This window comes from Gopherus evgoodei, chromosome 20 (assembly GCF_007399415.2).
Source record: "Gopherus evgoodei ecotype Sinaloan lineage chromosome 20, rGopEvg1_v1.p, whole genome shotgun sequence".
In the NCBI taxonomy this organism is placed as follows: Eukaryota; Metazoa; Chordata; order Testudines; family Testudinidae; genus Gopherus; species Gopherus evgoodei.
In genome coordinates, this window is record NC_044341.1 from 11,725,186 (window position 1) to 11,752,087 (window position 26,902).

At 51.7% G+C, this 26,902-nt stretch overlaps 2 protein-coding genes across 4 annotated transcripts in view; both read right to left on the reverse strand.

Annotated features, from left to right (window-relative positions):
- The window catches only part of ASAP3 (ArfGAP with SH3 domain, ankyrin repeat and PH domain 3), a 65,357-nt gene extending 59,851 nt beyond the window's left edge, over window positions 1-5,506 (reverse strand). The window contains 1 exon segment of the mRNA XM_030538727.1: window positions 4,251-5,506. Within this exon segment, the coding sequence (XP_030394587.1) occupies window positions 4,251-4,376 (126 nt within the window). The 5' untranslated portion in view covers window positions 4,377-5,506.
- A 16,083-nt stretch (window positions 5,507-21,589) lies between these two features.
- The window catches only part of E2F2 (E2F transcription factor 2), a 29,889-nt gene continuing 24,576 nt past the window's right edge, over window positions 21,590-26,902 (reverse strand). For all 3 annotated transcript variants that reach the window (XM_030539042.1, XM_030539043.1, XM_030539044.1), the window contains exon 7: window positions 21,590-26,879. In XM_030539042.1, coding sequence (XP_030394902.1) covers window positions 26,665-26,879 — 215 coding nt within the window. In that variant the 3' untranslated portion in view covers window positions 21,590-26,664. The remainder of the gene's footprint in view (window positions 26,880-26,902) is intronic.

The window sequence follows — 26,902 nt, forward strand, 5'->3', positions numbered from 1 at the left end:
GTGCTGGGAGCTCGATAGATTTCGGGGACTAAGGAGGGTCGGGCCTGGCCGGTACTTGAATGAGAGACCAAGGCAGAGCCAGGGTCCTGCAAGAAGCCAAGTAGGCCATTCAACAGATCCTCTCAGCACAGGCTCCACGCACTTGACTGGCGAGGGGATGTTTTTGAAAGACGCTTCCTTTCTCTCTTCTCCAGACCCCTGCACCTCCCTATAGCCAGGGGCAACTCTAGGAATTTTGCCACCCCAAGCACAGCAGGCAGGCTGCCTTCCGTGGCTTGCCTGCTGACAGTCTGCTGGTCCCGCGGCTTCGGCAGACCTCCCGCAGACGAAGCCACGGGACCAACGGTCCCTCCGCAGACAAGCCGCTAAGAGAAGCCTGCCTGCCGCCCTCGCAGCGCCAGCAGAGTGCTCCCCGCGGCTTGCCACCCCAAGCACGCGTTTGGTGTGCTGGGGCCTGGAGCCGCCCCTGCCCATAGCCTGGCAGGCTGGTGCCCACACTGCCCAACCGCGAAGCAGGGACTGTGCTGTGGGGAGAGAGAGAGAATCTCTGTACAATTCTTTCCCCGTATTGAAGGCATGCGGAGTCAACAGAGCTCAACCCTGTGTCTGGATGCTGATAGACCAGAGTCATTTGGAAATACCTGGTCTCTGCTAACTATGGTCCAGCGAGGATCCCCCTCCCACCGCTCTCCAAAACACCCTTCCCCACGGACAGACCTTCTCCCCCCAGAATCTCCCTTCTAGAGCTCTACTCCCCACCGCAGGCAACACAGGCTGAGCCCTTTATACAGTCAGCTGAGTTTTCAGAGACAAAGCAGCAGCAACCACGGCTCATGCCCTCACTATGGCCCTCCACAAGGGACTCCACACAGGCAGACCCCTGACCAGCTGACACTAGTGGGGGCTCGGGGTGGGGTGAAGGTGTCACACGAGGCATCACCAGCAGGATGGGGGCCCTACAATCCTACCAACAGCTCTGCAGGCAAGTAACATGCAACGTGTCCCACTCAACTCAGTCCCACATGCAAGCAATTGCAGCATCAAAGCCCATGCTTCCCTCTGGGGCTGGCTTCCTCCTTGCTTATGGGGAATGAGAGCATGTGTGTCTAACTGGAATCCCGGTTCCTTTACCCTTCCTTCTCTGCAGCACGTGCACCCCTGGGACATGGGGTTTATCACAAGCTAATGGCAGAGGGTGGGGGAGAGAATCATCTTGTGGGATTCCCTTGTTAAAATATTGGCAGCCTATCACTGCCCCGAGGCAGCCTCTGGCCAGCTGTGGGAGAGAGAAGAGATGCAAAGCAGATTTACTGAGCTAGAATGTATTACACTATTAGTTAGAGAGTTTTCTCCGGGGCCAGTGTGTGATGAGCTAGTCACAGTACATAAAAGTAAATAACGTCTCAGAACAGGGTTGGGGGGAATGAATGTGTGAGGAACTGGACAGAATGACCCAAATGTACATAGGACATCGAGGCATTGATCACAGCTCTCAATGCCAGACCCTGTGTCTGCAGCCCCACACATGCTAGAACAGAGGTTGGGATTCTCGCAGGGAGCCACAGGGGATCTGGCACGGGTAGGGGGCACCTGCGTGACTGTTACTCGACACTGACAGCCGCTCCCATTCTTCACGAACACAAATCAGTGACTGTTGAGTTTACTTTTCCAGTGAGTGACTTTAAATTTCATCACAAGCTAATGGAGTTGGCTTTTTGCTTGTAAGATGGAGGGGAAGCGGGGGGAGCGGTTAATTCTAGCATCCTGGCCAGATTTGCGTCAGTTTATTCTGAATTTCTTCCCAGCTATTCCAACTGGGAAAAAAGCATTCGTCACTTCCCTCTTCCTAAGGATCGGGATGGGAGAGCTTACAATCCACAAATTCAATGAATCTACACCCCCCCCACCCCCATAAAGATTGTTAAAGCACTTGTGGGCAAAAGACACCATATACCATAAGATACTGTCCCTGGAAGTAACAGAATTTGAGGAAGCAAGATGACGGCAAACGCCCATTCAGTGCCTCCTGGCCAGACCACGCCACATGGCAGCTCCCATCTCAGCCTCCGTGGTGTCACTTATACCACCAAGACATGGCAGGGAAATGGGGTCCCTTTCTTCCCACCGGGCTTGATCCGAGTCCCATTGAAGTCAATGACAGTCTTTCCATTGACTTTAATGGACGTCGGCTCAGGCCTCAAAGGAAGAGCTGTGGGATCCTTTGGAACCAGCTTTTGGAGAAGCCAGACTACACCAGGCGGTGCCCGCAAAGGGTACATCTACACTGCAGCTGGAAGCGTGCTTCCTGGCTCAGGCAGACAGACACATGGGAGGTCTGCTCCATACTCCCGTGCTCCAAATAGCAGCATAGCTAGGGGTAGGATGGATGCCAGCTCGGGCTAGCCGCCTGAATACAAACTTGCCCATATCCTCTGGGTATGCACTTGGGATGCCAGCCTGAGCCTCCACCATCCTAGTTTCAGATGCAATAGGTCTGATCTATCACACAGAGGGAGGAAGGGGGTCTGGAGTAACCCCTACACTGATCCAGTTGCAGGATCCAGCCCCAGTTCCTCAAGTCCATTCCTTCTGCCATGAGGACTCAGCAAAATGCACAGGCCCAGCTGCAAATTGCCCTTATTCAAAACATATACACTACAGCATTCCTGGGGATGGTGCAAAACCCGCAGCTTCCAGCAGTTGGAACTGTTACCGTAGCAGAATTCTGTCTGGTTCTTAACCCGAAAGATACCAGAGCAACTCAAATTCCATCCCAGAACTGTGATAAGTTTACGGAGGGGATGGTATGATGGGATAGCCTGATTTTGGCAATTAATTGATCTTTGACTATTATAGGTAAGTATGGCCAGTGGCCTGTGATGGGTATTAGATGGGGTGGGATCTGAGTCACCACAGAGAATTCTTTCCTGGGTGTCTTGCCCACATGCTCAGGGTTTAGCTGATCACCATATTTGGGGTGGGAAGGAGTTTCTTCCAGGGCAAATTGGTAGAGGCCCTGGGGGATTTTCACCTTCCTCTGCAGCATGGGGCACGGGTCACTTGCTGGAGGATTTTCTGCACCTTGAGGTCTTTAAACCATGATCTGAGGACTTCAATAGGTCAGGGGTTTGATACAGGAGTGGGTGGGTGAGATTCTGCAGCCTGCCTTGTGCAGGAGGTCAGAGTAGTCAGTCATAATGGTCCCTTCTGACCTTAAAGTCTATGAGTCTATTTGGTACAAAAAAAGCTTTTATAAAAAACCAAGCAGGATCTGAAATATTTCTGTAATTTTATTTCATAAAACTCCCAGGGAAATGATACTTTCAAAACAAGCAAAGCCTCTCTGCAGACACCACAATCCACACACTTCATGGCACTAAGAACCCGAAAATGAAACTGACCATAAACAGACGATACTTCCCTGATTTTGTCTATTTGGGCCTGAACTCTTTCAACCCACACGCTTAACTTTGAACTTACGAACATCTCCATTGAAAAAATAAAATCAACGCGATTACTTGCAAGCCGAAAGTGAAGCACGTGCATAAGTGTTTTGCAGGATCGGGGCCTTGTATATGCCCTTCAGAGAAGGCACAATGTCTTTTTAGACTTAAGGACAGTATATCCACGAAAAGAGGGTGGTTTGGGGGGGGGGTCTCTATGTGCTGCTGTTATATAGATGATTCATTTCCCATAGTCCAAATTGGAGGTACAACCCCCCCCCAGCATAAACAGGGAAAACCACAATAGACTGTCAATTTGTTACTTTTCAATAATCGAAGGCGCTGTTAGTAGTCAACAGCGGGACATGCATTTGTTTTAAGTGTGGAGTTTTGTTTTTCCAACCAAGAGCATCTTTCACAAGCCTGGTGGGCTCCCCTAGCTACATAAAGAGTTTCAGGGGCCAGAGTAAGGAAATGAACGACAGAGCGCGGATCAGTTACACAACCAGAGGCATCTCACTCGCTCAGATGGCCAGGTTGTCAAACCATTTAGCAAGATCTTAACAGACTCTAAAGCGCCTTGTCTAATCACGTCGGATTTTAGCAAAGAGGGCAAGAAAAAGGTCGGGGGAGGGGGGGAACGAGGCACAAGGAACAGCTCCAAGCTGCCTCCTGCAGTAACAATACCTACCACAACACAAAGGGAGACACCCCCCCGTCAACAGAAGGTGAAGAAAGCGCCTAATTCCCACTATCAAGAGAGAGAACCCCGCCAGGACACCACTCCCCCCAGCTGCCCTCACTCACCTCCTCCAGCACCGCCACTGCCCCCCGGCACTTCTGCATTTTGGAGGAGAAGGTCGAAGCCGCCGGGGAGTTCAGGTCTTCAGAAGTCACCGCCAGGAACTCCGAGACGCTGATCTGCTCAGGCATGTTGGGGGATGTTGCCCTGCGACCGGAGGTGACTGGAAACTCATCCAACGGCAAAGGGGACGGGGCAGGAGGGCCGAGGGGCAGAACCGGGGGGGGGGGGGACGGGACGGGACGGGCAGAGAGAGAGTCTTGCACCACTTTGGTCAATTTCACATCGCAGCGGCTGCTCTCCCTGCGCAATTGACTAGAGACGCCCAGGAGCTCTCTGGCAAGTTTCTGTCTCCTGCTCCCTCCCTCCCTGCAGAGGCTTTCATTGCAATCACGTGGGGATATTGTTACACAGCCAATGCATATATGCCTGCAAGCTCGGATTTTTGGCCAAGAGCCTGTTAAAGGCAAAGTGCATCCAATTCCCCCCCGGGTCTCCCTCCCGCATCAGTGCAAACTGAGGGAGGGAGACGCAGGCCTGGAGCGGTGGCTGTTACCTCTGCTTTTCCTGTCTTGTATAGGTGTCATGCATTCCCTACCCATTAAAAGATGCTGCTTGCCGCTCTAGGCGGCTGTTAATGATCAGTCATTAGTATCCTTATGGGCAGCAGAATCCCCATTATCGCCTGCCCTTCCTGGAGGAAGAAGCTAAAATCCTTTCTCTCCCCTGTCAAGTGTCTTTCTTCTGCCCTGCACAAAGTCGCCTTAAAGCTTTTGATCTCAACTGATGTTAAGCAGATAAAGTTGGGGGAGGGACGTGGGGGAGAGCAATAACCCAGGACCAGATGAAAGAAGCCAGAGTCCGGAGAGAAAACCCTTTTCGACTCCTCCCCTCAAAGACAGAGCATGTTACACTCTGCTGAGTGTGGGAAAAGAAACAGCCCAGGTCAGGCACTAGGGAGGCTGTCATGGACTTCTCATTAGGTTGCATATGACAGGGCTTAGTCACTGATCGGGGAGATTGCTGGCCAGGTCCTGGTGTAATCTGCAGTACTTTAACACCATAGTGTTACTCTTTCTCTGAGGCTCTTTCCCACATTTTATGATTGTTTATGTATATTAGTTTAGTGCCCCAGTGCTCCAGCTGCAGTCAGGGTCCCAGCTATACACATAGGCCTGAAGCCTGCAAAGACTTAATAACACACATGCTGAACTTTGTACATAGCGAGTAGTCCCACAGAAGTCAACAACATTATAGCAGAACAGGGGTAGACAACCTATGGCCCGGGTGCCGAAGGCGGCACACGAGCTGATTTTCAGTGGGACTCACACTGCCCGGGTCCTGGCCACCGGTCCGGGGTGGCTCTGCATTTTAATTTAATTTTAAATGAAGCTTCTTAAACATTTTAAAAGCCTTATTTACTTTATAACTAAACTATTGTTGTATGTATGTTATAGACTTATAGAGAGCGACCTTCTAAAAACGTTAAAATGTATGACTGGCACGTGAAACCTTAAATTCGAGTGAATAAATGAAGATTCGGAACATCACTTCTGAAAGGTTGCCGACCCCTGCAGTAGAACCTCAGAGGTAGGAACACCAGAGGTATGGACTGACCGGTCAACCACACACCTCCTTTGGAACTGGAAGTACACAAATCAGGCAGCAGCAAAGACCCCCAAAAGGCAAATACTGTACAGCCCACTATGGTATTACACATAAAATACTAAAAACATAAAGGGACAGTTTAAAAAAAAAAAGATTTGACAAGGCAATGAACCTGTTTCTGTGCTTGCTTCATTTAAATGAAGATGGTTAAAAGCAGCGTTTTTCTTCTGCACAGTCAAAGTTCAAAGCTGTACTGTCAATGGTCAGTTGCAAACTTTTGAAAGAACCACCATAATGTTTTGTTCAGGGTTACAAACAACCTTCATTCCTGAGGGGTTCGGAACTCTGAGGTTCTACTGTTCTCGCTGTGAGAAGAAGTGATCCTTTGCATGCATGAGGTCCTGGGGAGAAAGTCCCTACCCCAAAGTGTTTGCAAGATTAATAGAGAAGACAGAAGTATTACCCCATTTCACAGCTAGGGAAGCGTGGTACAGACAGATCAAGTGAATGTCTCAAGCCACACACAGAGTCTGTGGAAGTGGAAGAACAAGGAATTGAACCCACAGCTCTGAGCCTTGACCACCAGCTGGTCCTTCCTCTCCTTGGGATATGATAAGCAATGACTTTATGCTCGGCTCTGTACGCAGGCACTCTCTGCCCCTGGGAGGTCAGAGTCTAAATCAAATCCAGCTGGCAGAGATCTGGTTTATAGGAGACACATGCTGAAGGCCCAAAGGGAAAGCAGCTTTTTATGGCTGTGTTTTGTGTTTTAATGCTATACTTGGCGGTTTAACTTTGAAAAGAGCCACCGGAGAAGTGAGAGTCAAGGTGGGATTTGAATGATGAAAATGGGGGTTGTTTGGGATATAAAAAGGGGCTAGGGGACAGCATGAGACAGGCTTGAAGACAACAGCAGGAGGAGAGGAGTAATAACCAGGAGCGGCACCAGGGTTTTTGGCGCCCTAGGTGGGGGTCCTTCTGTGCTCCTGGTTGGCGGCAATTCAGCAACTAGGGGGGTCCTTCCACGCTCCCGGTCTTCGGGGCACTTCAGCGGTGGGTCCCGGAGCGCGGAAGGACCCCTCGCCACCAAATTTCCTCCGAAGACCCGGAGCACGGAAGGACCCCCTGCTGCTGAATTGCTGCCGAGGGCGGCAAAATGCTGCCCCCCCAAATCCTGGAGCCCTAGGTGACCACCTAGGTTGACTAAATGGAAGCGCCGGCCCTGGTAAATAACCCTTCATTTGAAGGGCTTAGCTACACGGGGAAATTGACCAGAGAAATGCCCTCTATAGACACTTATTCTGGAACAACTCTAGCACTTTAAATTCACACCCTACCTTATTTCAGAGTAACTTCCTTGTGTAGCTAAGCCCTTATAAAGGAAGGTTAATAGCATTATCCCCACTGTACAGAGGGGGAAACTGAGGCACAGAGTCCCACCACCACCACCACCAAGATGACCTAGGAAGTCAGTGGCAGAGCCAGCCCTAAACCCCAGGTCCAATGAGTCTGAGTGCCGTGCCCTGGCCAGGCTGCACTTACTAAACCATCACTAAGTAACCTGCAACTTTATAAAGATGAAGTTTACAAAGGACTTCAGCGGAGTTGGGAAATAAAGGGCAGGAGGGCCCAGAGCCAAAGCTATTTAGGCTCCTAACTTCAGCTGAGCCTAACTCCCCTTGTGGATCTGGGCCAAGGCGAATAGGAACCACCTTATAGCCAGAGCTCAGCACAAGCCACAGTGTCGCAACACGGACCCCCCCGTGGAAATCGAACCAAGACGTGGAATCACATAGCGGTGGCAGTAGCTGTGGTTCCAGAAGGAGAGGTTTCTCCACCCTGTATGGCTTCAGACTCTTCAGCCCTGGGTCTCACGGGTCCCCTTGGCCACAAAAATGGGCCTGGAAGGGCCTAGCACTTCGACAGCCCCCATAACAATATATTGCACTGTCCCACCGTGGGCAGTGGTTAACTAACAAAGTCTCCCAATACCCCACTGAGGGGAGAAAGGATATGGCCTCACATAAATGCTTTAGGAATACAGAACATTGCAAAAATGCAGCCTTCTCTGGGGTGGAGCATGGCAGCCATTTAACAGCCTGCACCAGAGCTACACAGCAATTTGGGTCAGGAAATGAAGGAGGAGCCCATCTCCAGAAGAAACAGCAGTGGAGAAATCAGGGCATCGAGATGTAATTACCCATGTTGGTATTGGCTGAGACACCAGGGTTAACACCTTTGCTCCTAGGAAAAGTGCTTCACTGGCCATGAATGTTTTATAATGAGAGTCAGAGTTGCTAGAACGGATCAAAAAGTCATTCTGATACCGCATCTCTCCCCCACACACACCGTACAGTCAGAAAACCGGGTGTGTGGGGAAACACACACTGTTCAGGAAGTTTAAAATCAATAGAAAATAGTTCCAAAGACTCGAACCTGACATGGATTGTGACCATTAGCAGGGGAGCAGCAAGCCCAGTGCTAGAACGTGCGGCCAAGCTATGTGATAGGAGATAATACCCTCCGTTCTCAGGGTAGTTCCCATCTGTGCCCAGCCTCCAGAGAGTGAGCAGTGATGTCCTGGCGCATATGACAAAGGCACATGGTCTGAGCCCAGAACTAGGAGCCAGGAAGTCCTGAGTGTGAATCCCAGGAATACTGATTCCTGCTCCCTCTGGAAGTCACTACTCCTGTCTGCCTGCATTCCTTTACCGGCACCATGGCAAAGACAATAGCAATAACAGGATGATGAGCTGGTTGGGCTGTATGTACACCGCTGCCCTCTACTGGAGAGAATCAGGGGTGCTTACATATGCATCAAAGACCCAAGCTGGCTAGTGAAGATTCTCCTTTAGTTCAGGTAGAAGCACCCTATGGTTTTAGAGCAGGAGGATGGGAGTTCTGACCCCACTGCTGCCTGGACGCACTCAGTGGTCTGGATAGCCTGTGTCACGTTGAGAAATAACAGCTGGTTAAATGGGTTCTCTCTGCCCTTTGCTGTGACTTTTTGTTCTTTTCACGGAGAGCTGGGGACGAAATGCTGCCATCAGAAAGCAAACAGGTTGCTGATCCTGATCAGCAGCACAGGAATGTTGGTGGGCCGGTGGAGGGGGGGAGGAGCAGATGACCAAATTCATCTCTGCGATATCTCCCCTTGAAAGCAATGGAGTTGCACCAAGGCTGAATTTGCCCCATTCTGCTCTACAAAGCTTCTAAAGTCAGGTTAATCCCAGAGATTTATGCGGCGAGATCGAATGCATGAATTAATGGGGCCCTGTGACCCAAAGAGGTCCCCCAGTTTGCAACAAAGGCACCCCACCCCTTCATAAAAACAACCCCCCTTCATAAAAACAACCATACATGAGCAAGATAGAGCCAGGCGGAAAGTCCTGCTTCTGTCCTTCACCTTGTGCCTCACTTGCTGTGGATCCAGCCTGGGTGGTGGTATTAACAAGCACTGGCTCCCCCTGTTTTGAGGAGCCTGCTGCCCCCGACACTATCAAAAGGAGTTGGAGGGACACGGCATCGGGCAGTCATTTGGCGGGATCAGAGGGCACGAGGGAGCTGTGTAGCATGTGTTCCTCCCGCCCAGCAGAGCCAAGGAGGAAGGAGTCAGAGCTTTGACATTTGTTAATGAACCAAATGTCCCTGCTCCAGCCCACAGGAGAACTGGGCTCCCTGCCATCGAGCTCCATACTGCAGCGGGGGGGAAAGACACTGTCCGCAGCAGATCCTGCTGAATCACTTTCTAGCTGCACCGGCATCGGCCTGCAGCTTTCTCAACCTGACTCACCAGCTTTCTGGGAAGGGATCATGGGACACAAAGGGTTGTGAAATGGGGGAAGGCGGGTGCCTGACTGTAATCAACAAGATGTCCCAAGCCCAGGTGTTTATCCCTCCCTTTTCAAATGACCAGGCCTCAGGTCCCCGTCTCAGCAAGCAGAACAGGCTGTGCTGAGCGAAGCAAACTTGGAAGGAGAGAATGTTTATAGAGCAAGAAACTGATGAGGGCTGGGTTGCTGTCCCTGCGGTTCCTCTGCTTTCCCTGAGTATGTTTGTGTTTGAAGAAGGGGGTTTGCTCCCTCTTCTGCTTTCCTCCACGGGCTTCCAGGGCTCTCTCGCCCCTTCTGTCCTGGCTGTCTCAGCCTGCTTCAGCAGCTATTTGTATTGTAGCAACGCCTAAAAACCCCAGCTGAGAACAGGGGCCCATTGGGCCAGGCCCTGCACGTGCCCAAGAGACAGTCCCTGCCCCTGGAATCCTTCTGCCAGGGATTGCTGGCAGCAGAAAGGAAATTCAGCCCAGCCCTAGGTGCTACTGCTGAAAAATTAAACACCCAGAAACCTGGGAAACAATCTATACCACATTGGGAGCCCCTGCCCAGCCATAGCTTCCTACTCACAAGGGGTTTAAAAACAAACAACTTTATTGCGGGGGAGGAAGAGGAAGGATACATTGGGGAAAGCCAGCAATGAATAAATGAGCAACACCGATTAGGTAGGAGAACGAACACACACACACACACACACACACACACACACATACACACACACACCCCTTTGCAATAGCCTCAATCCGAGTCCTCCTCTGGCAGCTCAGGCTCCGGCCCTGAAGGGAAAGGCTGCCTGGGCTTTTTTGAGGGTCCTCCCACCAGGAATGTGATTGCAGCTGTACTTGCTGGGTTGGGAGGCCCACACCAGCATCCCTCTATGAGCTCATGCTGCTCTCTCCGGCTTTCTTAGCACCATCATCTGCCTGAGCTCTGACTCCAGCTTCCAAGCCACATGCTACCTTGGAGCTACCACTGCAAAGGCTTTGGAGAGAACTCAGGGGCCTGTAGAATGCTTAACAGAGTCCTTGTCCCTAGGAGGCAGTGGCATTCCCAGAGAGATACAGCCCCATTCTCCTCTCTCTACTTACTCACACTGTGTCTAGGCCAGGGGTAGGCAACGTATGGCACGCGTGCCAAAGGCAGCACATGAGTTGATTTTCATTGGCACTCACACTGCCCGGGTCCTGGCTGGTCTAGGGGGCTCTGCATTTTAATTTAATTTTAAATGAAGCTTCTTAAGGTTTTTAAAATGTTTATTTACTTTACATACAACAATAGTTTAGTTATATATTATAGACTTATAGAAAGAGACCTACTAAAAATCTTAAGATGTATTACTAGCACACAAAACTTTAAATTAGACTGAATAAATGAAGACTCAGCACATCACTTCTGAGAGGTTGCTAAGCCCTGGTCTAGGCACTGCTACCCATTTGTGCTGGACCATGTTCTCTTCAGGGTGACCTCTCACCCCAGGCACGTTCGGTGCAGTTCTTTTGTCCCATCATTCCCAAAGACAGACAATAACATGATGTTACCCCCAAAGTCAACACTTAACTGTATTTTGACCGAAATGCCCCATTCTGCCACATAACAAATGCAAATGAAGCTGGCCCAGTCACTCATTTCCCCTTGCTCACCAACAGATGGCAGCAGAGAGCACCCTTCCTGATGGCACCTCTGTCCACTTGGGGTTCTCAAGCAGCTCTGAGCCGCTTTTCTGCCTGTTCACCAACAGGTGGCAATAGCAAACTCCCTACACTCTAGGGCTTCAGGCCGCAGGGCATACACCCTGAAAAACATAATGTAATGAGATAAATGCATGAAGGTGGAGAAACTGAGGCTCAGAGAGGGGAAGTGACTGGCCCCAGGTCACAAGCAAGTCAGTAGCAGGCACAGAATTAGAACCCAGGTCTCAGTTCCATGCAGTATCCACAAGACACTTGCAGGCTCAGAGCTAGTCTGACGTCTGGCGTGCAGCACATAATCACTAAGCTCCACTCATCTTCTCCTTGCCTCGGGGGTCCAGCCAGTGTCTTTTGCTGGAGGATTCATAGAAAATGCAAAGCAGTCGGTCTCCTCCCTTTGGGCCAGAATCTGATCTCAGCTACAGCAGTGCAATTCACGGTGTTCCAGCAGCGTAACTCAGAGACGACATGGCCGGCCATTGGCCCACAGGGCTAAGACTGTGCAAAGAAAGCACCCTCCAGCCCTCGCTCCAGGTTCTCCAGTAGGTTCCTCCCTCCATCCTTCCTCACCAAGGAAGCGAACATCCGAGTTTGGCCCTTGAAGGCAGCAGAAGTGTCCGAGGATTCTGACACCACCGTGGTCACGCCAGTGGGTATTTTCTGCCCCGCCGCCCTGAAGATCATTAGAGAGTTGGGCTGACATCATTCACTCAACACTGCCTGGTCGTTTCCACTGGAGGATGGGCAGGGGCTGCTTAGACTATGCAGGGCCCAGATCCACCAAGCCTTCCACAACAAAATCAAAATCACAACTCTTCTTTTTCCCAGCACTGCCTCTTCCTTCCAGCCCCACTGAGCCCCTTGGTGTCCTCCCCTGCCCCCTACCCTGGATTTCTGGCTGGTCACAGCTCTATGGGGCTGCTCGGACCCTAACACCTGCCTCCCATCTCCTAGGTGTAGAACATCCTGCAGTGTGCGCACCGACCTGCCCCAAGGGACGAAAGGAGCAGGACAGTGCCAAGGGACCCATGCATGTTAAGGAGAAGGGGGGGTGCCCGGGTGTGGCCAGAGAGCTTCTGGGAGCCCCAGGGAGTTGCTGAGACAAAGCCTCCTGGGGGTATCCACAGCCACTCCCTGCCCATGGAGAGTTATGGGGTGGGGGGAGCTGTAAGTAAACATAGCTTTGCCCATGGGACATGAGGGCCGCTGCGGATCCTGACTGCTCCCATCAGCCAACGGGAGCCTCCCTCTGTCATGCCGGGGGGCCCAGCGACTGACGCCTACAGCGCAGCTGTCTGCAGCCCCATGGGGTGGGGGGTGTTCAGTGGGACTAAGGGCAGCGTGCACCCTTGGAGAAGAGAAGGGAGAGCTGCCCACGTCACCCGCATAGAGCCCAACCGCCCGGTGCAGTGAATTTCAGCCAGACTAAACCCATGTGCTGCAGCACAAACCTAGCCCCCATAGCCGCCGCCTGGAGCAGATGCCCTGCATGCTTCATCTGCAAAGCAGAGCCCACCTCTGTTAGAATCAGGCCCCCGCCTACTTCTCATAGGATCCCTGGTGAAACATCAGTCAAAACAGCGAGCCCAGCTCACATCCCCCCAGCAAGGTTTTCCTCCTGCCTGTGGGGAGCTGGTTCCAATCCCAGAATGTTCTCCGTGCTCCTAGCCCTCCTCTGGGTTGAGTGACTCGCTAGGCTCGTCGAGTCTCTTCCTTCAGCGCAGAGTCGTAAACCCAATAAACCACAGCAGCCAAAGGGCACGCGTCAAACTCAGGCAGGGTAGTCACAACCGCGGGCCAGGCCCCTGAGTTAGGCTCGGTTGCACAAGTTGGAGCAAGTGCTATTCATGGATCCTCACGCACACTGGCTAAGCTTGTCCATTACACCGGCGGCACATGGGTTCTTCGCCCACGAGCGCAGGGTGAGCTGGTCAGGTTACATTCATGCACCATTTTTAACACAGGCTTAAATGGCAGCGGCACGAGACCAGAACATGGACTCCAGCCAGGTTTGCTTTTTGGCAAGCCCAGAAACTAATTGGAAGAGTCAGCAAAGCTGCCAATGCCCTGATTTTGACCGGGCCATTCTTAAAGTCGCAGGAATGGTTACAACAATTTAAATAAACTGCCACTCTGCCTCGTGCTGGAAGGATGTTACGTCATGCCATGGCATGGGTAGAAACTTGGGCCGTCTCCTCACCTACAGGTGCAGATTTTCAAAGCTGGGCACCTAAAGCAGAAAGATGGTTGTGTGATTAAGGTATTCGCCTAGCACTCAGGATAGCTGGGGTCAAGTTTTGCTTCGGTCACAAATTCCTTCAGGCCAGTCACTTTTCGCCTCAGTTTCCCAATCTGTAAAATGGGGATCATTCAACTTCCTTTCTCCCACCCTTTGCTCATCTCATCTAGTTAGCCAGCAAGCGCTCTGTGGCCAGGACCGTCTCTTAGAGCTCTGGCTGTGCTGGATGTATCTCAAGTTGAGCCTTGATTTTCAAAGCAAAGCCGTTGGAGTAGTGGGGCCAACCCTGGACTTAGGAACTTTTGAAAAAATTATCCTAAGTGAATTAGTAGCCTAGGGCCAAGGTATTTAGGGACCTGAAGATGCAGCTCTGAACCTAATGGGATTTTCAGATGTGGCTGGCTGCCTAACTCTGAACTGAGAGGGGGTTGGGCACCTAAACACTTTGTGAATCTCCTGCCCGCAAGGTGGTGAGTTGCATCTTAATACCTGTCAGAATTTGGCCCCAGAAGCTCACCTCCCATTGAAAGTCAGTGGGATGTAGCCGCATTTTGGAAATTTTAGCCTTAGCCAAACTGCTGGTCTCCAGGTTTTAGAGATTTGGCCTAAGCCTCAGCTCTTCCAGCCTCAAACAGCCAAGTTGCTTCCACTTTAAGAGCCTAACGAACCCCCCAGCAGAGCACGGTCTCCTCCCACTCCAGTCCCCAACCCCTGGCCCATTTTCTCTCTTTCTCCTGCGTGGAGATGACTAACTCTATCCTGTTTATAGGACCCCTGTTGTGGCTTTTAATCAGCAGCATTAATTAACTCGTGTTTATTCTTTGGGGTGTGACATATGTCTGCCCTCACAGCCTTTCTGCTCCCCACCAGCTTTCTGACCCTTGCAACTTCCCAGCCCGTGTGCGGGGCCCGAGCCCAAGCCCTCCAGAGTCAGCAGAAGAACGCCTAGTGACTTGGGACCAGGGCCCCGAGTCTGAACAAATCCTTCCCCAAACACTTGCTGCTGCAGAGAGAGGAAGAAATCAAGGCCGGGTCGTGGGGCCTGCTAGCAATTAGACTAGGGGGTTAGCCCAGCAGTTGGAAAAATCAAACCACATTTTCCTTCTAATTTGCTGCAGAGGGAAGTCTCCCTATTACAGTTAAGGGATGTCAGGACCCTCAAGTTAACCCTTTGGGTGCTGCCTCATTGTAGATGGTCCAGGTGTTCATAACAAATCCCTAGTGCCTGCACCACATACAGTCACCTAGAAACAGTGGGATGGCACTGGCCCCCTGGAACATCTGAGAAACCCCCTCCTCCAGCCCCCTGCCTTCCACCCAGCGCTGCAGTGCAGCCCGGCAGCCACGGGGTTAATGGGCTTGCTCTCTGGCAGGAATGTGTTTGGGGAAGGGATTCCTTTCCCGCCAGGCTGGGGTTCCCAGCCCCTTCGCTGCTACCAGAAGAATGTGATGAATCGAGGGTTTCCAGACCGGCTTTGCACCGTAATTGCTGTAAGCTGCTGCCACATGGAATCCAGCCCGTCCCCAGAGCCAGGCCGGATAGGAACCCGCGCTGCCAGTCTGGCCTGTTCTGCCAGCCTCTGTTAGCAGAGGGGTTGGACATCAGAGCAGGGGAAAGAGCATGGGTGGAGGTGGGGAGGAAGCACCCACTAAAGGATCCCAGCATAACTAACCCAGAGCATCCAGTTCAACCCATCACTCCAAGCGCTAAAATGCAGCCCAGTCTAGCGGACGGAGCAGAGGACTGGGAGCCAGGAACTCCTGGTTTCTAACCCCAGCACTGCCACCTCCTGGCCAGGGAACTGAGTAATCACCTTAGCAGGAGGCAAACTACCGGGTAGGTGTCTTTCCTCATCTGCTTGTCCGTCAATCACATCACCAGCTCAGCACAGCTGCTCCTCCCACACTCCATGCAGGCGGGTGGCTAGGCCGCCTTACCCATGGCATTAGGGCTTGGCATTAAGAATGCAAGATTGCAAAGCGGGAGGGGGAGTGCATTTTGGGTGGCTGTTGGAGATGGAGGGCTGGAGCCGGCTTGCACCAGCATTGCAGCCGGGAAAAGGAGTACACGAGACTTTAACTGCTTATTTCCATTCTTCAAAGGTCAGGGGGCAAGCGGGGCGTGTCCCTGCCTGCGGCAGCATCACTAAACCCAGTCATCATTAGCAAACGTCTGAGTTTTTTTATCCTGCTTTGGTGCCCCTCCGTGCCCGGCTCCCCTGGGGCCAGGAGAAAGGGGAGCTGCACCGGCCTGGGAATTAGCAGGCGAAACAGCCCTGCTGAGGCTGCTCATGACAGATCGGTGCATCTCTAACATGTTAGCCCTGTTTAAAAATGACTGGGAGTAAGCAGGGAGAACATCTGCTGGAGGAAACGTCCCAGAAGGAACCCGTCAGTAGCACTCATCTTCCAAAATACTCCACGGCCTCACCTGGACTTTAGGAAAGCAGCTGCCTCTTGGCCAGCAGCAGGGAGCAAATCAATGACCTCCTGAGCGAAAAGCACGAGTCTGTACAGCTTGTGCAAAAGAGTCAGGTTCCCAAGCCAAGAGGGGTCATAGACTCACATCCTCTGTAGATAATAATCCGACCCAGTGGATCGCACAAGCAAAATGTGTGACAAATAAACCGAGACGTGCGTCTGAGCGCGATGCACCTCATCATTTACAGATTGTCATTTTTCAGGCTAAAGGCTGTTTTTAAGCGATATCAGATACAACCCTCCTCCCCCGCCCTGTAGATCAGCAGCAAGATTTAACCCCTTTGCCTATCCGTTCCTAGGGTGACCAGACAGCAAATGTGAAAAAATCAGGTGTGGGGTGGAGGGTAATAGGATCCTATATAAGAAAAAGACCCCAAAATCGGGGCTGTCCCTATAAAATCAGGACATCTGGTCACCCTACTTTGACTCTTACCACTTGAGTTATAGAAGCAGCAGTTAGCCCCTTTCCAGACCAGCAGCTAGAGGAGAATTTACGCCCCCCGCCCCAGTGCTCACCGGTTACGCCATCATTTCGTAGGCAGCAGTCAACTTCTGGTGCTCAGGAATCCCGGTTCTATTCTTGGCTTAGGGGGAGACGTGTGGGTAGAGATAGGGCAAGCAACGCTCTGAAAGGCAGCATGGTGCAGCAGATAAGACTGGAGGTCTCCTCTTAGAGGACTGGGTTGTGGGCCTGCCGTGACCTTGCATAAACTCTCTGCTGGCTTATTTTAAAAATGGAAGGAGGGGATTGGTCAGGAGCACTTCCCTAACAGTCTTTGAGGTGGGGGTCATGCGAATGACGCGGGAATTGGAACAGCGCTTTGAAGAGGTAAGATTTGAACTCATGGTTAGAGCTGGGTAAACAACACGTTTTTCTAGTTTTCTGCAATTCCAAAAGAAAAAAAAATTGAAATATTTGGACAAAACGGAAACATTTCATTCTCACTGTGACCATTCTAAAACTTTAAAAACGAACACCATGAAAGGGAATTTTGAAACAAGGGGTCCCTTCAAACCAAAACAAATCAAAAGGTTTCATTTCAAAAATGTCAAAACAAAAACATTGATGGGGGGGCACTTTTTGTTCTTTGACTGAAACAATTCAGAAAAATGGACACGAATTTGCGAAATGTTTCACTGTTGCCAAACCTGCACGTTTCTCAGGGGAAAAAAATCCTGATCACGTCGGCAAGAGCAGACAGGACAGAGGCCCACTTTTGCCAAATGAGGTGGGACGGCCGGGACAGGGCTTAAAAAAGGGACCGTCCTGGCCAAAATGGGACGCACGATCACCCTGTGTATCATAGAATTATGGAAATGCTGGGCTGGAAGGGACCTCGAGAGGTTATTTAGTCCAACCCCCTGCATCAAGGCAGGACCAAGTTCTCTTAGCCCATCCCTGCCACGTGTTTGTCCAACCGGGTCTTGAAAACCTCCAATGACAGGGATTCTATAACCTCCATTGGAAGCATGTTTCGCAGCTTAACTCCCTTTCTGGTTAGAAAGTTTCCCCTAATATCTAACCTAAATCTCCCTCACTGCAGATTAAGCCCCTTACTTTTTGTCCTGCCTTCAGTGCACACGAACAATTGATCACTGTTCTCTTTATAACAGCCCGTATCACATGTGAAGACTGATCAGGTCCTCTTGTCTTTTTTTCTGCAGCCTCAATAGGCCCATTTTTTTTAACCTTTCTTCATTGCTCAGGTTTTCTAAACCCCATATCATTTGCGTTGCTCTCCTCTGGACTCTCTCTGACTTGCCCACATCTTTCCCAAAGTGTGGCGCTCAGAACTGGACACAGTACCCCAGAGCTGAGGCCTCATCAGTGCCAAGCAGAGTGGGATAATTACCTCCCATGTCTTACGCAGGACGCTGCTGTTAATACACCCAGAAGGATATGAGTCTTTTTTGCAACTGCGTCCCATTGTTGACTCAGATTCAGTGTCTAGCATTCCAGTAGACCCCCCAGATCCTCACCTCATCCACAGTGGAGCTTTAGGCCAGGTCCTGGGGCCCTGGATTCTGCTACTGACTTGCTCTGGGATCCAACGCTTGCCGTGGAATGGCAAGATTCAAAATCAATTGGAGCAATGAGAGTCTAGGGGAGAGAGCTCTGGACTGGGAGTCAGGACTCCAGGGTTCTATTCCTAACCCCTGCTGTTGATTCTCTGAGACACGTGGGCTGACTCATTTCACCTCGGGCCTCAGTTTTCCCCATCTGTAAAATGGAGCTAGCCAATACTTTGCCTCATGGGAAGGGTTATGTTAGTGAGCCATTTCCTCTACTGTGGGATTCTTTCTAGTAGTCCCATCCACAGCCTAAGAACCCTATTTGCCGTGGCCACATTAGAGTCTCCAGCCATCTGCATGGATGCAAACTCCCAGCACAGATACTGCTGTGATTTGCACCACAGAACAAAGGAACCTTCTGTAAAACGATGGCTGGCGGCACTGGCACAATTCAGAGTTTGTAGCAGTTCCTGCTAGGACCTAGCCCTGCTACAGCAATTCAGTTGGAGCTGCCCCTCCACGTGCACGTCCTTTACAACAGGCAGGATCAAACTCCCCTGCTCTCTCAAGATGGTCTCAGGCAAACATATCCTACAAGGGGTCTTGGACCCCCGAACAGTTCCAGCCCATTCACTGGGATAATGGGGAGCGGTCAGGCAGAGGAAGAAAGAGGGTGCATTAACTCCCAGGGTTTTCAGAACTACAATCCCATGCACAAGAGAGGCAGGAAGCCTTCAGCAGTTTAACCACCTCCTCACCTTTGCACGTTTAAGTTGCCCGGAAGGGAGCTTGGCCCCTGACATTGATTAAACAGGCCCTAGGTTTTCCCTCAACTCCTCCGCCCAGCAATGAGACGCCAGGGTGTCCGGTTAGAGAACATTGCAGGCTTCATGTGGTTAACTGGGCTGAGAGAGGGACCGAGAATGGGGCATTACGCTTTTCCCCTCTAAGTCACTCTCCGTTGGGGCGGGTGGGTGGGGAGTGCTCCTTGGGAAGAGAGACCCTTACTCAGAGCTTAATTTGTAATGAAAGATGTGCCAAGGCTTAAGCAATTATTTTACATTCATAACTGATGCAGAAAACCCAGAGGTGCCGGGGTGGGGGCTCTGAACAGCCTGGCCCGAGGCACCAGGGGGGAGAGGGGCTCTGAACAGCCAGGATCCGAGGTGCCGGGGGGGAGCCTCTGAACAGCCAGACCCAGAGGTGCTTGGGGGTGGGGGGGGGGCTCTGAACGGCCAGGACCCAAGGTGCCGGGTGGGGGCTCTGAACGGCCAGGCCCACAGGTGCCGGGGCTCAGCCCTTCCTGCCACTGGCTGCCCTCTATAGTGGCTCTCGGCGGAGGGGTGGGGCATAGAGACCCAGGACCCCTCTCAGATCAGTGGGGGGCACTTGAGCAGGTCAGGCTGCCTGGCAGCCAGGCAGGGTGGAGGAAGCTTGCCCTCTTGCTGCCCATGCTGGCCCAGTGTTAACGACAAGTCTCTGCTGGAACCGTAAAGACGAGGGGCCTTAAAAAAAGGAGCTTCCAGGCCTTTCAGCCAGAAAGGAGCTGGCGTGAGCCCGTGCTGGACGCTGGCGCTGCAGGGGGCACGTGTCTCTCTCCCTGTCTGGGTTGAAAAGTTGGAGAAACTCAGCTCCAAATGCCACCGCAGGCTGCCAGGGCTCAGAATGGGTTTTCTTCCTCTGCCCACCCCCACTTGCAATTTCAGCAGTTAGCCACTAGGTGGAGCTCCGGGCTAAACAAAAAAAAAAAGCTCAAACTTTATTAAAGCCTGTAGCAGGGGGTCTCATGCTCTGGTGCTGGCGACCCCTTTCACACAGCAAGCCTCTGAGTGCGACCCCCCTTGTACATTAAAAAGACCTTTAAATATATTTACCACCATTATAAACGCAGGAGGCAAAGTGGGGTTGGGGGTGGAGGCTGACACACCTCGCGACCCCCCATGTAATAACCTCACAACCTGCTGATGGGGTCCAACCCCCAGTTTGAGAACCCCTGGCCTAAAGTTAAGCACTTAGCCCCCAGGGCAGTAGCCTGATTTCCGAGGTACTGTGCAAACTCCAAGTGCCTTACTCACAGGAACCCTAGTGCTGGGGTGGGAGCCGCACCCATAGGAACGGGGGTTCCTGTTGCTAGTCTGCCCACCCTAAGGTTAAGGTTCCAAGGGCTCATCCATCCCACCCTCCAACCAGCCGAGACTGAACCAGAACCAGGATCCTTAGAGCTGCTGCACCCTCCCTGCCAATTCCTAGCCCAATCCACAGCCCTCCACACGCAGCTTAATACAGAGACACGTGCGGGGCCGTTTGTCACAGAATCCACACCCCATGGTGAGACGCTGCCATGGCCCATCTGACTGTGCCTGGGCTCTACTCCCAGCTCCGCCGCGGGCCAGCTGGGTGACCTTGGGCAAGTCGCAGCACCGCCCCGTGCCTCAGTTTCCCCATCTGTAAAACAGGGATAATGCATCTAACCACCTTTGTGAATCGCATGGCCATCAACTGATGAAAAGCGCTGGGGGTCAAAGCAAGGAATTTAGATGGATAAACAAGAACATCCAGAGGTATCACATGAGAGTTGTGGAAGGGATCTTATCCTTCCAGGCTTCGGGGCGAGGCGAGCGCTAAATATTGGGATCAGGGAAAAAGCTCCCCCGGGGGAAGGTTATCCCATAATTGCTACTGTAAGTGCTATGGCACCATTCTCTGCCGCAGCTGGTACCAGCCACCGTTGGAGAGCTCTGACCGTTCCTGTGTCCCTAAGTCTAGCAACTCAAGACGCCACGTCCTGCCATGAGCAAGGCATGAATGGAGTCAGGGAGGAAGGACAGATGGCTTTAATCTCCTCCCCCCCGCAATTCTCCAGGTGGAAGGTGATTGCAAAGGCTGCCACCAGCCCAGGCAAGGAGCTGGAAGGAGACCATCCCTCCTCTACCTCAGCTCTGGCTATTGCTTCAACCCACCAACTGCAACCCATGGGGAGCTAAAATCACCACACTGCGGTGGAGTCCTAGCCCAGGGAGACAATGGGGTGCCCCATCTCCCACTTCCAACAGTCTAGGGGACGCTCACTCTCCAGATCTCTCCTGTCTGTGAAGGAGCACGTATAGCGCTTTGTAGAGAGGTTGCTTGCAACAAGCACAGATCACCCTGGAATCGTGAATGACTGAATGTAGGAAGAGAAGGGACAGTCACCCTCTAACCCTGCCCCATTCTATTCCCCTCTCTCACCATCTATTCACTGCTGGGCCCTCTCTGGCTGGGTTGAAACAGGTGGGCCCTGGAGCTCAGCTCCACTTAGCAGCATCCTTCGAACGCCCCCAGTAGCCCCCACCTTCTCTCCACCCTCACCTGAAGGCCACACTGAATCCGAAGCCTTCTTGATTTCTGCCAGCCTTGGGGGCTGGAAACAGATGAGTGTCACATCAATGGGGGGAGAATCCAAACTCTATTGCAACTGGCTTAATTCTTTTACAGAGAACAGCAGCTCAAAAAAACAAAGCATTTTTATTAATTTCTTTTTGCTCACAAACCTTCAAGTGCTGTAAGTTTACAAAAGAAACACATTCACGCCCACAACACCGCCAAGCTGGACTTCAGGAGAATCACCCCAAGAATGATTTAAATACACTCACTTAAAATATATATATAAGTGTAAAAAGGTGGCTCCCCTTTATAAATACAGTGCAATAATTCTGTACAATTTTACAAGGTTAAGACGAAAGCCAGCGGCACACCCAGAGCGAGTATCTTTGAAGGATTTCATATGCAATTCACAAAAGAGATTTGAAGATTCAAGACGGCCTCCCAGGTACTTCGCTTAGGGCATGTCTGTGTGGGGAAACTGACCAGAGTAGCTATCCCAGGACAGCTATAGGGCTTTAAATTCAGATCCTAGCTTACTCCGGAATAGCTTCCCCATGTAGACATGCTCTTTCTGCGCATGCTCTGTTAAGACTCACAACAAGACTGAGCTGCAAAGTACAGATCTGAGATTTTTGGCCTAGACTCATCTCCCGTTAAAAGCCTCACCTGGAAAGCCAGGTCAAGCCAGCAACCGGCATGAGAATTGTTCCACAACAGACAGGATTCCAAACCCAAATCATTACGTTAATGTTTAACTCTACAGAAAGCAGGTAGCGATAGACCGGTCTGAGCCCAGAGACACTTCAGGTTTACGTACAAAGCAAGTTCAGGATCAGACTTTAAAAAACAAAACAAACAAAATACCCCTGACTATTTCACAAAAAATAAAAAGAGCTTATTCTCAACTGGTACAGAAACACACCTCTCAGACAGATTTCAACAGGCTGCTCTGCCGTGAAAGTGAACTATTTTCCAGTGATGCCTTTTAGGCATCAGATTTGCATCTTGGGCACATGTCTATGCTAAGAGCGCTTCATGGCCAACTAGCATTACCATACGAGCAGCTCCTGAAGTGGACGCAGCTACACTGGCAAAGCTGTGTTTTGCACTGGTATTGTGAAATCACGCCGCCCTGAGTGAAACTATACCTGTAAAAGAGAAACTTCGCTAGTCTCGCTGCTTCTACGTTCGAGGCTTCTAGTGGCAAAGCTAGGCCAGCAGAAACACTTAGCAAAGACCTGACCGGAGTCTTGTCTCTTCCATTCTGGCTTTGTCTAGAGGAGGATTTAGCAATGGTTTTTAGATGGTGTTAGCTAGCTCCATCTACCCTTAACTCTGCCCACTTAGCACATGCTAAAATACAGCTGGCCTTGTCTAGAGTATTGGAAGCTGGTCGCTGGCTTGACCCAATTTACATCACCTCTGTCAGTTCAACCCACGCAAGACCTTGTGACCCAGGTCGGATCTGACCACTCTTCACTCCTATTTGCCCCGCTCCCAGTGCGGCTGCGAGGGGGAAGCTGGATTCTAGTTTCCCTTGTGCATCCGAGCAGATGCCCCCAGTTCAGCTGCACTGCCTGCAAATTCCTTTGTCGACAGGCCAACTGCTATCAGCTTCCATTGACACGAGCACATCCCACCCCAGCCTCCAGCAAGGGTGAGTGCCTGGTGCTGCTACACCAATTGCTAGCCACAGGCGGCTGGAATTGGGGCACTTCCCCTGCTGCAGACAAGGCAGCTCAGTGACCCGCGTACAAACCCACAGGACAGCATGGGCCTCACCTGGCCAGCAGAACCTCTCTTACCAGGGAGGACGTGCGAGAGAACCCAGGTGGACTCTCCAATGACAGGGGGACTTTGCAGTTCAAAGAGCCGTATCTTTACTCTCCCACGGAGCACGTTCGAGACACAGCCATGCCGCTTCCAATGCTGGTTTGACTGTCACTTTTACAGCAGGATTGGACTTGGATTATTCAGCGGGGAAGATCCCCACAGCATGTGGTTACATTAGGAAAACTGACTTTTTCCCCCCATCTCCAGTTCTAGAGAACACACGAATGCTGCTCAGTCTCCTCTTCACAGATGCTCCCTGAATAACCAGGGCTACAGAGCCCCTGCGAGAGTGGCAGTGGCCTTTCGTTTAGGCCCGCAACAGCCACCTCCAGATGGAGGTCTAGCGCCCCAGGACAGTTGTGTATTGAGATGCCAGAAAACCTCCTCCCTTTGGTTAGATCAGCTGCCTGTCCAGAAAGGGCTCGAATGAGCCAGCCCACCCTTTCTCCGTCTCAAGCACAGCCACCCCCGGCTCGTCACACCTCGTTTTGGGGAATTCCCACTTTTGCACGCTCCCCTAGATGGGGACACTAGATGTGGGAGCACCAAGGCAGGGTTGGTAAGAAAGGAGATCAGCTGAATCCAGCGTCAGACCACGAGAACGACTGTACATGACCACCTACCTTCCACCCCTAATGCCCAAACACACACGAAAAGGGGCAAATTAACAAAATCAAAACCTTTCCCCCAGCAGAGTTTTCATCCCCAAAAAGGGAGACGAATCAGAGACTCCACGAGGTCCATTACGGACTCAGCTATTGCTATTGATTTTACGTGGAAGGTGCTGCCCATCGCCATAGTATCTGGGCAGTATTAAACCCCTTTGCTAGATTAAAAGGTAACAAAAGTGTTTAATTTTAACATTAGTGGACATATTGGCTACAATACCTCAGATTCCAATCCTGTAAGGAGAGCCACCTGGGCAGATGTGAATGGGACTCTACCTACCCAGCATCCATTGCAGGCTCTGTCTGGCATTCTCCCCGCGCAGGGATAAGCTGCATTCAAGGAGAGGTTAAGACAATGTGCTTGTTTCCATTTTTAAGACAGAATTTAATGGGATGGCACATGACAAAATTTCCCACCTGTTAACCAATAGCTATTCTGCAAATATTGAAAACCTGGAAATCCAAAAGAAGCCTTTCGGGGGTGGGGGGGTGAATTTTGGACAGAGTGAAATAAAAAGTTACTTCTCCCTTTTCCCCTCTGGAATTTTGCACACACAAAAAATATATTGACAATGGAATCTGTGGCTAACTAGGTTGCTACATGGCAGAGCCACATTCTCAGAGGTATTTAGGTCCCTAAAAACGAAGATAAGCACCTTGCCAGATTTTGAAAATCTTCCTGTGAGTAAAAATAAAGTAAGTTTAGATCAACATTTCTGAACTCTGGAAGCTCAGGTTTGCCACCCAAATCCACAATTTTAGGCACCTACGAGTGGCTTGATTTTCACTGCAAAGCAGGAGCAGTGCACGCTCAACATCTGAAACAAACAAAAAAATCAAGCCACTATTAGCTGCATAAATATTCGTTTAGGCGCACAGCACTAGGCACCCAAGTATGACAATTTTCAAACTAAGTGCCCGACTAGCGGATTTAAGTTTAAATTACAGCTGAAAATGTGTATATTTCACAATGCGCAGATGATTGGTCTCTGATTGGCTGAAGCATGACGTGCGCCAAGCCAATCAGAAAGCAGCAACTCAGTAAGCAACCAGCACCGCGACATTGGTGAACCAGAGTGATCTGCAAGCCATTGGCACACCCTGGAAACAAAGCACCATTTGGTTGCAGCGGGCCGTGGATAATGGTCCAGATTTCACCGCTAAGACCCTGCCCCTCAGAGGATCCCAAAGCACAACATGGAAGCGGGTATTAATCCTACCTCACAGGAAGCACAGTGGAAGTTAATGGCTTGGTTTTCACAAGGCACGGTGCACTCAGAGCTCTCTTATGCTACCTTGGCCATCCCAGATTTAATCCGCTCTGTTCCCAGAATCTACCGTGGAAGGGGGGGGGGCAGGGCAGTTGGTCTCCTAGAGGACCCAGCCCAGCCTATAGCACTTGGGGCTTCTCCCACTCGATGAGACAGATCCCACGCTAACCTAACAATGAATTCACAGAAGGGCTAATCCAATCAGGAAGGATCTGGGGTAACCCTGGACTCAGGGGCTCACATGGGAACAACGGCCCATTTCCTGGATACATGTGATGCTCACAGCAGGTCGCTTAGCACCAGTCTAGATGGAGCAGATCCAAGTGACCCACTGAGAGTGAAGGTAGCCAGTCATTTCAGTGAGGGGACGGAGGGGAAGGGCTGGGCCTAGGGTGGGTAGAAGGGGAGGGAGGAGATGCAGTTGGAATCCCTCCCATCACAGGGGAGTGGATGGGAGCATCCTTGTCTCACCACGTCCACCCTCCACCCCGGACTTGCCTTGTTTCAAGTTTCGTTACAAGATGTCAGAGCAGGTCCCTGGTAAGTTCCCCCTAGAGGCCATAGCCCTAAGGAGGGACTCTCTCAGCTGACTGTTCACATCAAAAGCCACCTGACGGCTGCAATGACAAACCAGGTTTCACTTGGCATTTCTGGGTTGGCTCAGACCCCGTATGCTCCAAGCAAAACAAACATTCAGGGATGGGGAAGCAAGACCCACCTGAGTCGGATCCAACGGGGGCACCCGGGTCTTGCAGAGCAAAACAGACAAGTGTCTCGCAGCTGTGCTGCCGTCACAAATCCCTACGGGCCCCCCCGAGCAGCTGCGGGAGCTTAAGGATTTCTTCATTCACACACGCACACTTGCCCACCCCTGCCCAGATTCCAGGAAACGGGATCTCCTGCCCCGCCATGCAAATCCCCTGGCAGACCACAGTGCGTTCTACTCCTCCTCCGCTCCCCAGACACAGCCGCCCTGCATGTTCCACAGACGGGGCGCCTCGGGGGCGGGATGCGAAGATTCACTTTCCATGACAGAGTCCCAGTCTCCCAGGGGCTCCTTACCAGGCCCCAGCATCCCTGGACAGGCCAGGAACATACTACCGGTGTGTGTGGGGGGTGGGGAAAAGATAAATGGGCGAAGGCGCTTCATTCCTGCAGCGGGTTGCCCTCTGGGATCTTGTATTGCATTGACTGCTACGCCCAGTCTGCGCTGGCCCAGCTGCACCAAAGAGCAGAGGAGGAACTGTGGAGACCACGCATGGGTGGGGTGGAGCGGGAGGAAGTCCTGCCCCACAGGAGGTCTCCATGCTCCTGCTCTGGTGGCCGGGAGGGCAGGGGCTCGGAGTCCATACTTCAAGTCAAAGCCCCAGATTTCAGCAAGGCCATTAGCACCATAGCAGGGAGGGAGGGGGCCCCCTCGCCAGCTCAGTTCTTCAGCAGGTCGCCAAGGTCATAGGCCTCGAAGAGGTCGCTCACTCCCTCGCCCCCCTCCAGCCCCCACAGGTAGTCGTCCTGATCAAGAGGCGGGGAGAAGCTGACGAAGGGGGCGGGGTCACTGTAGGGCAGCTGGTCCTCCGTTTGCTGCAGCAGGTGATGGGGCATGTCCAGAAGCCCGTCCTCCACCTCCATCAGGGGCTCGGCTGGAGAAATCGGAGAGACGGAA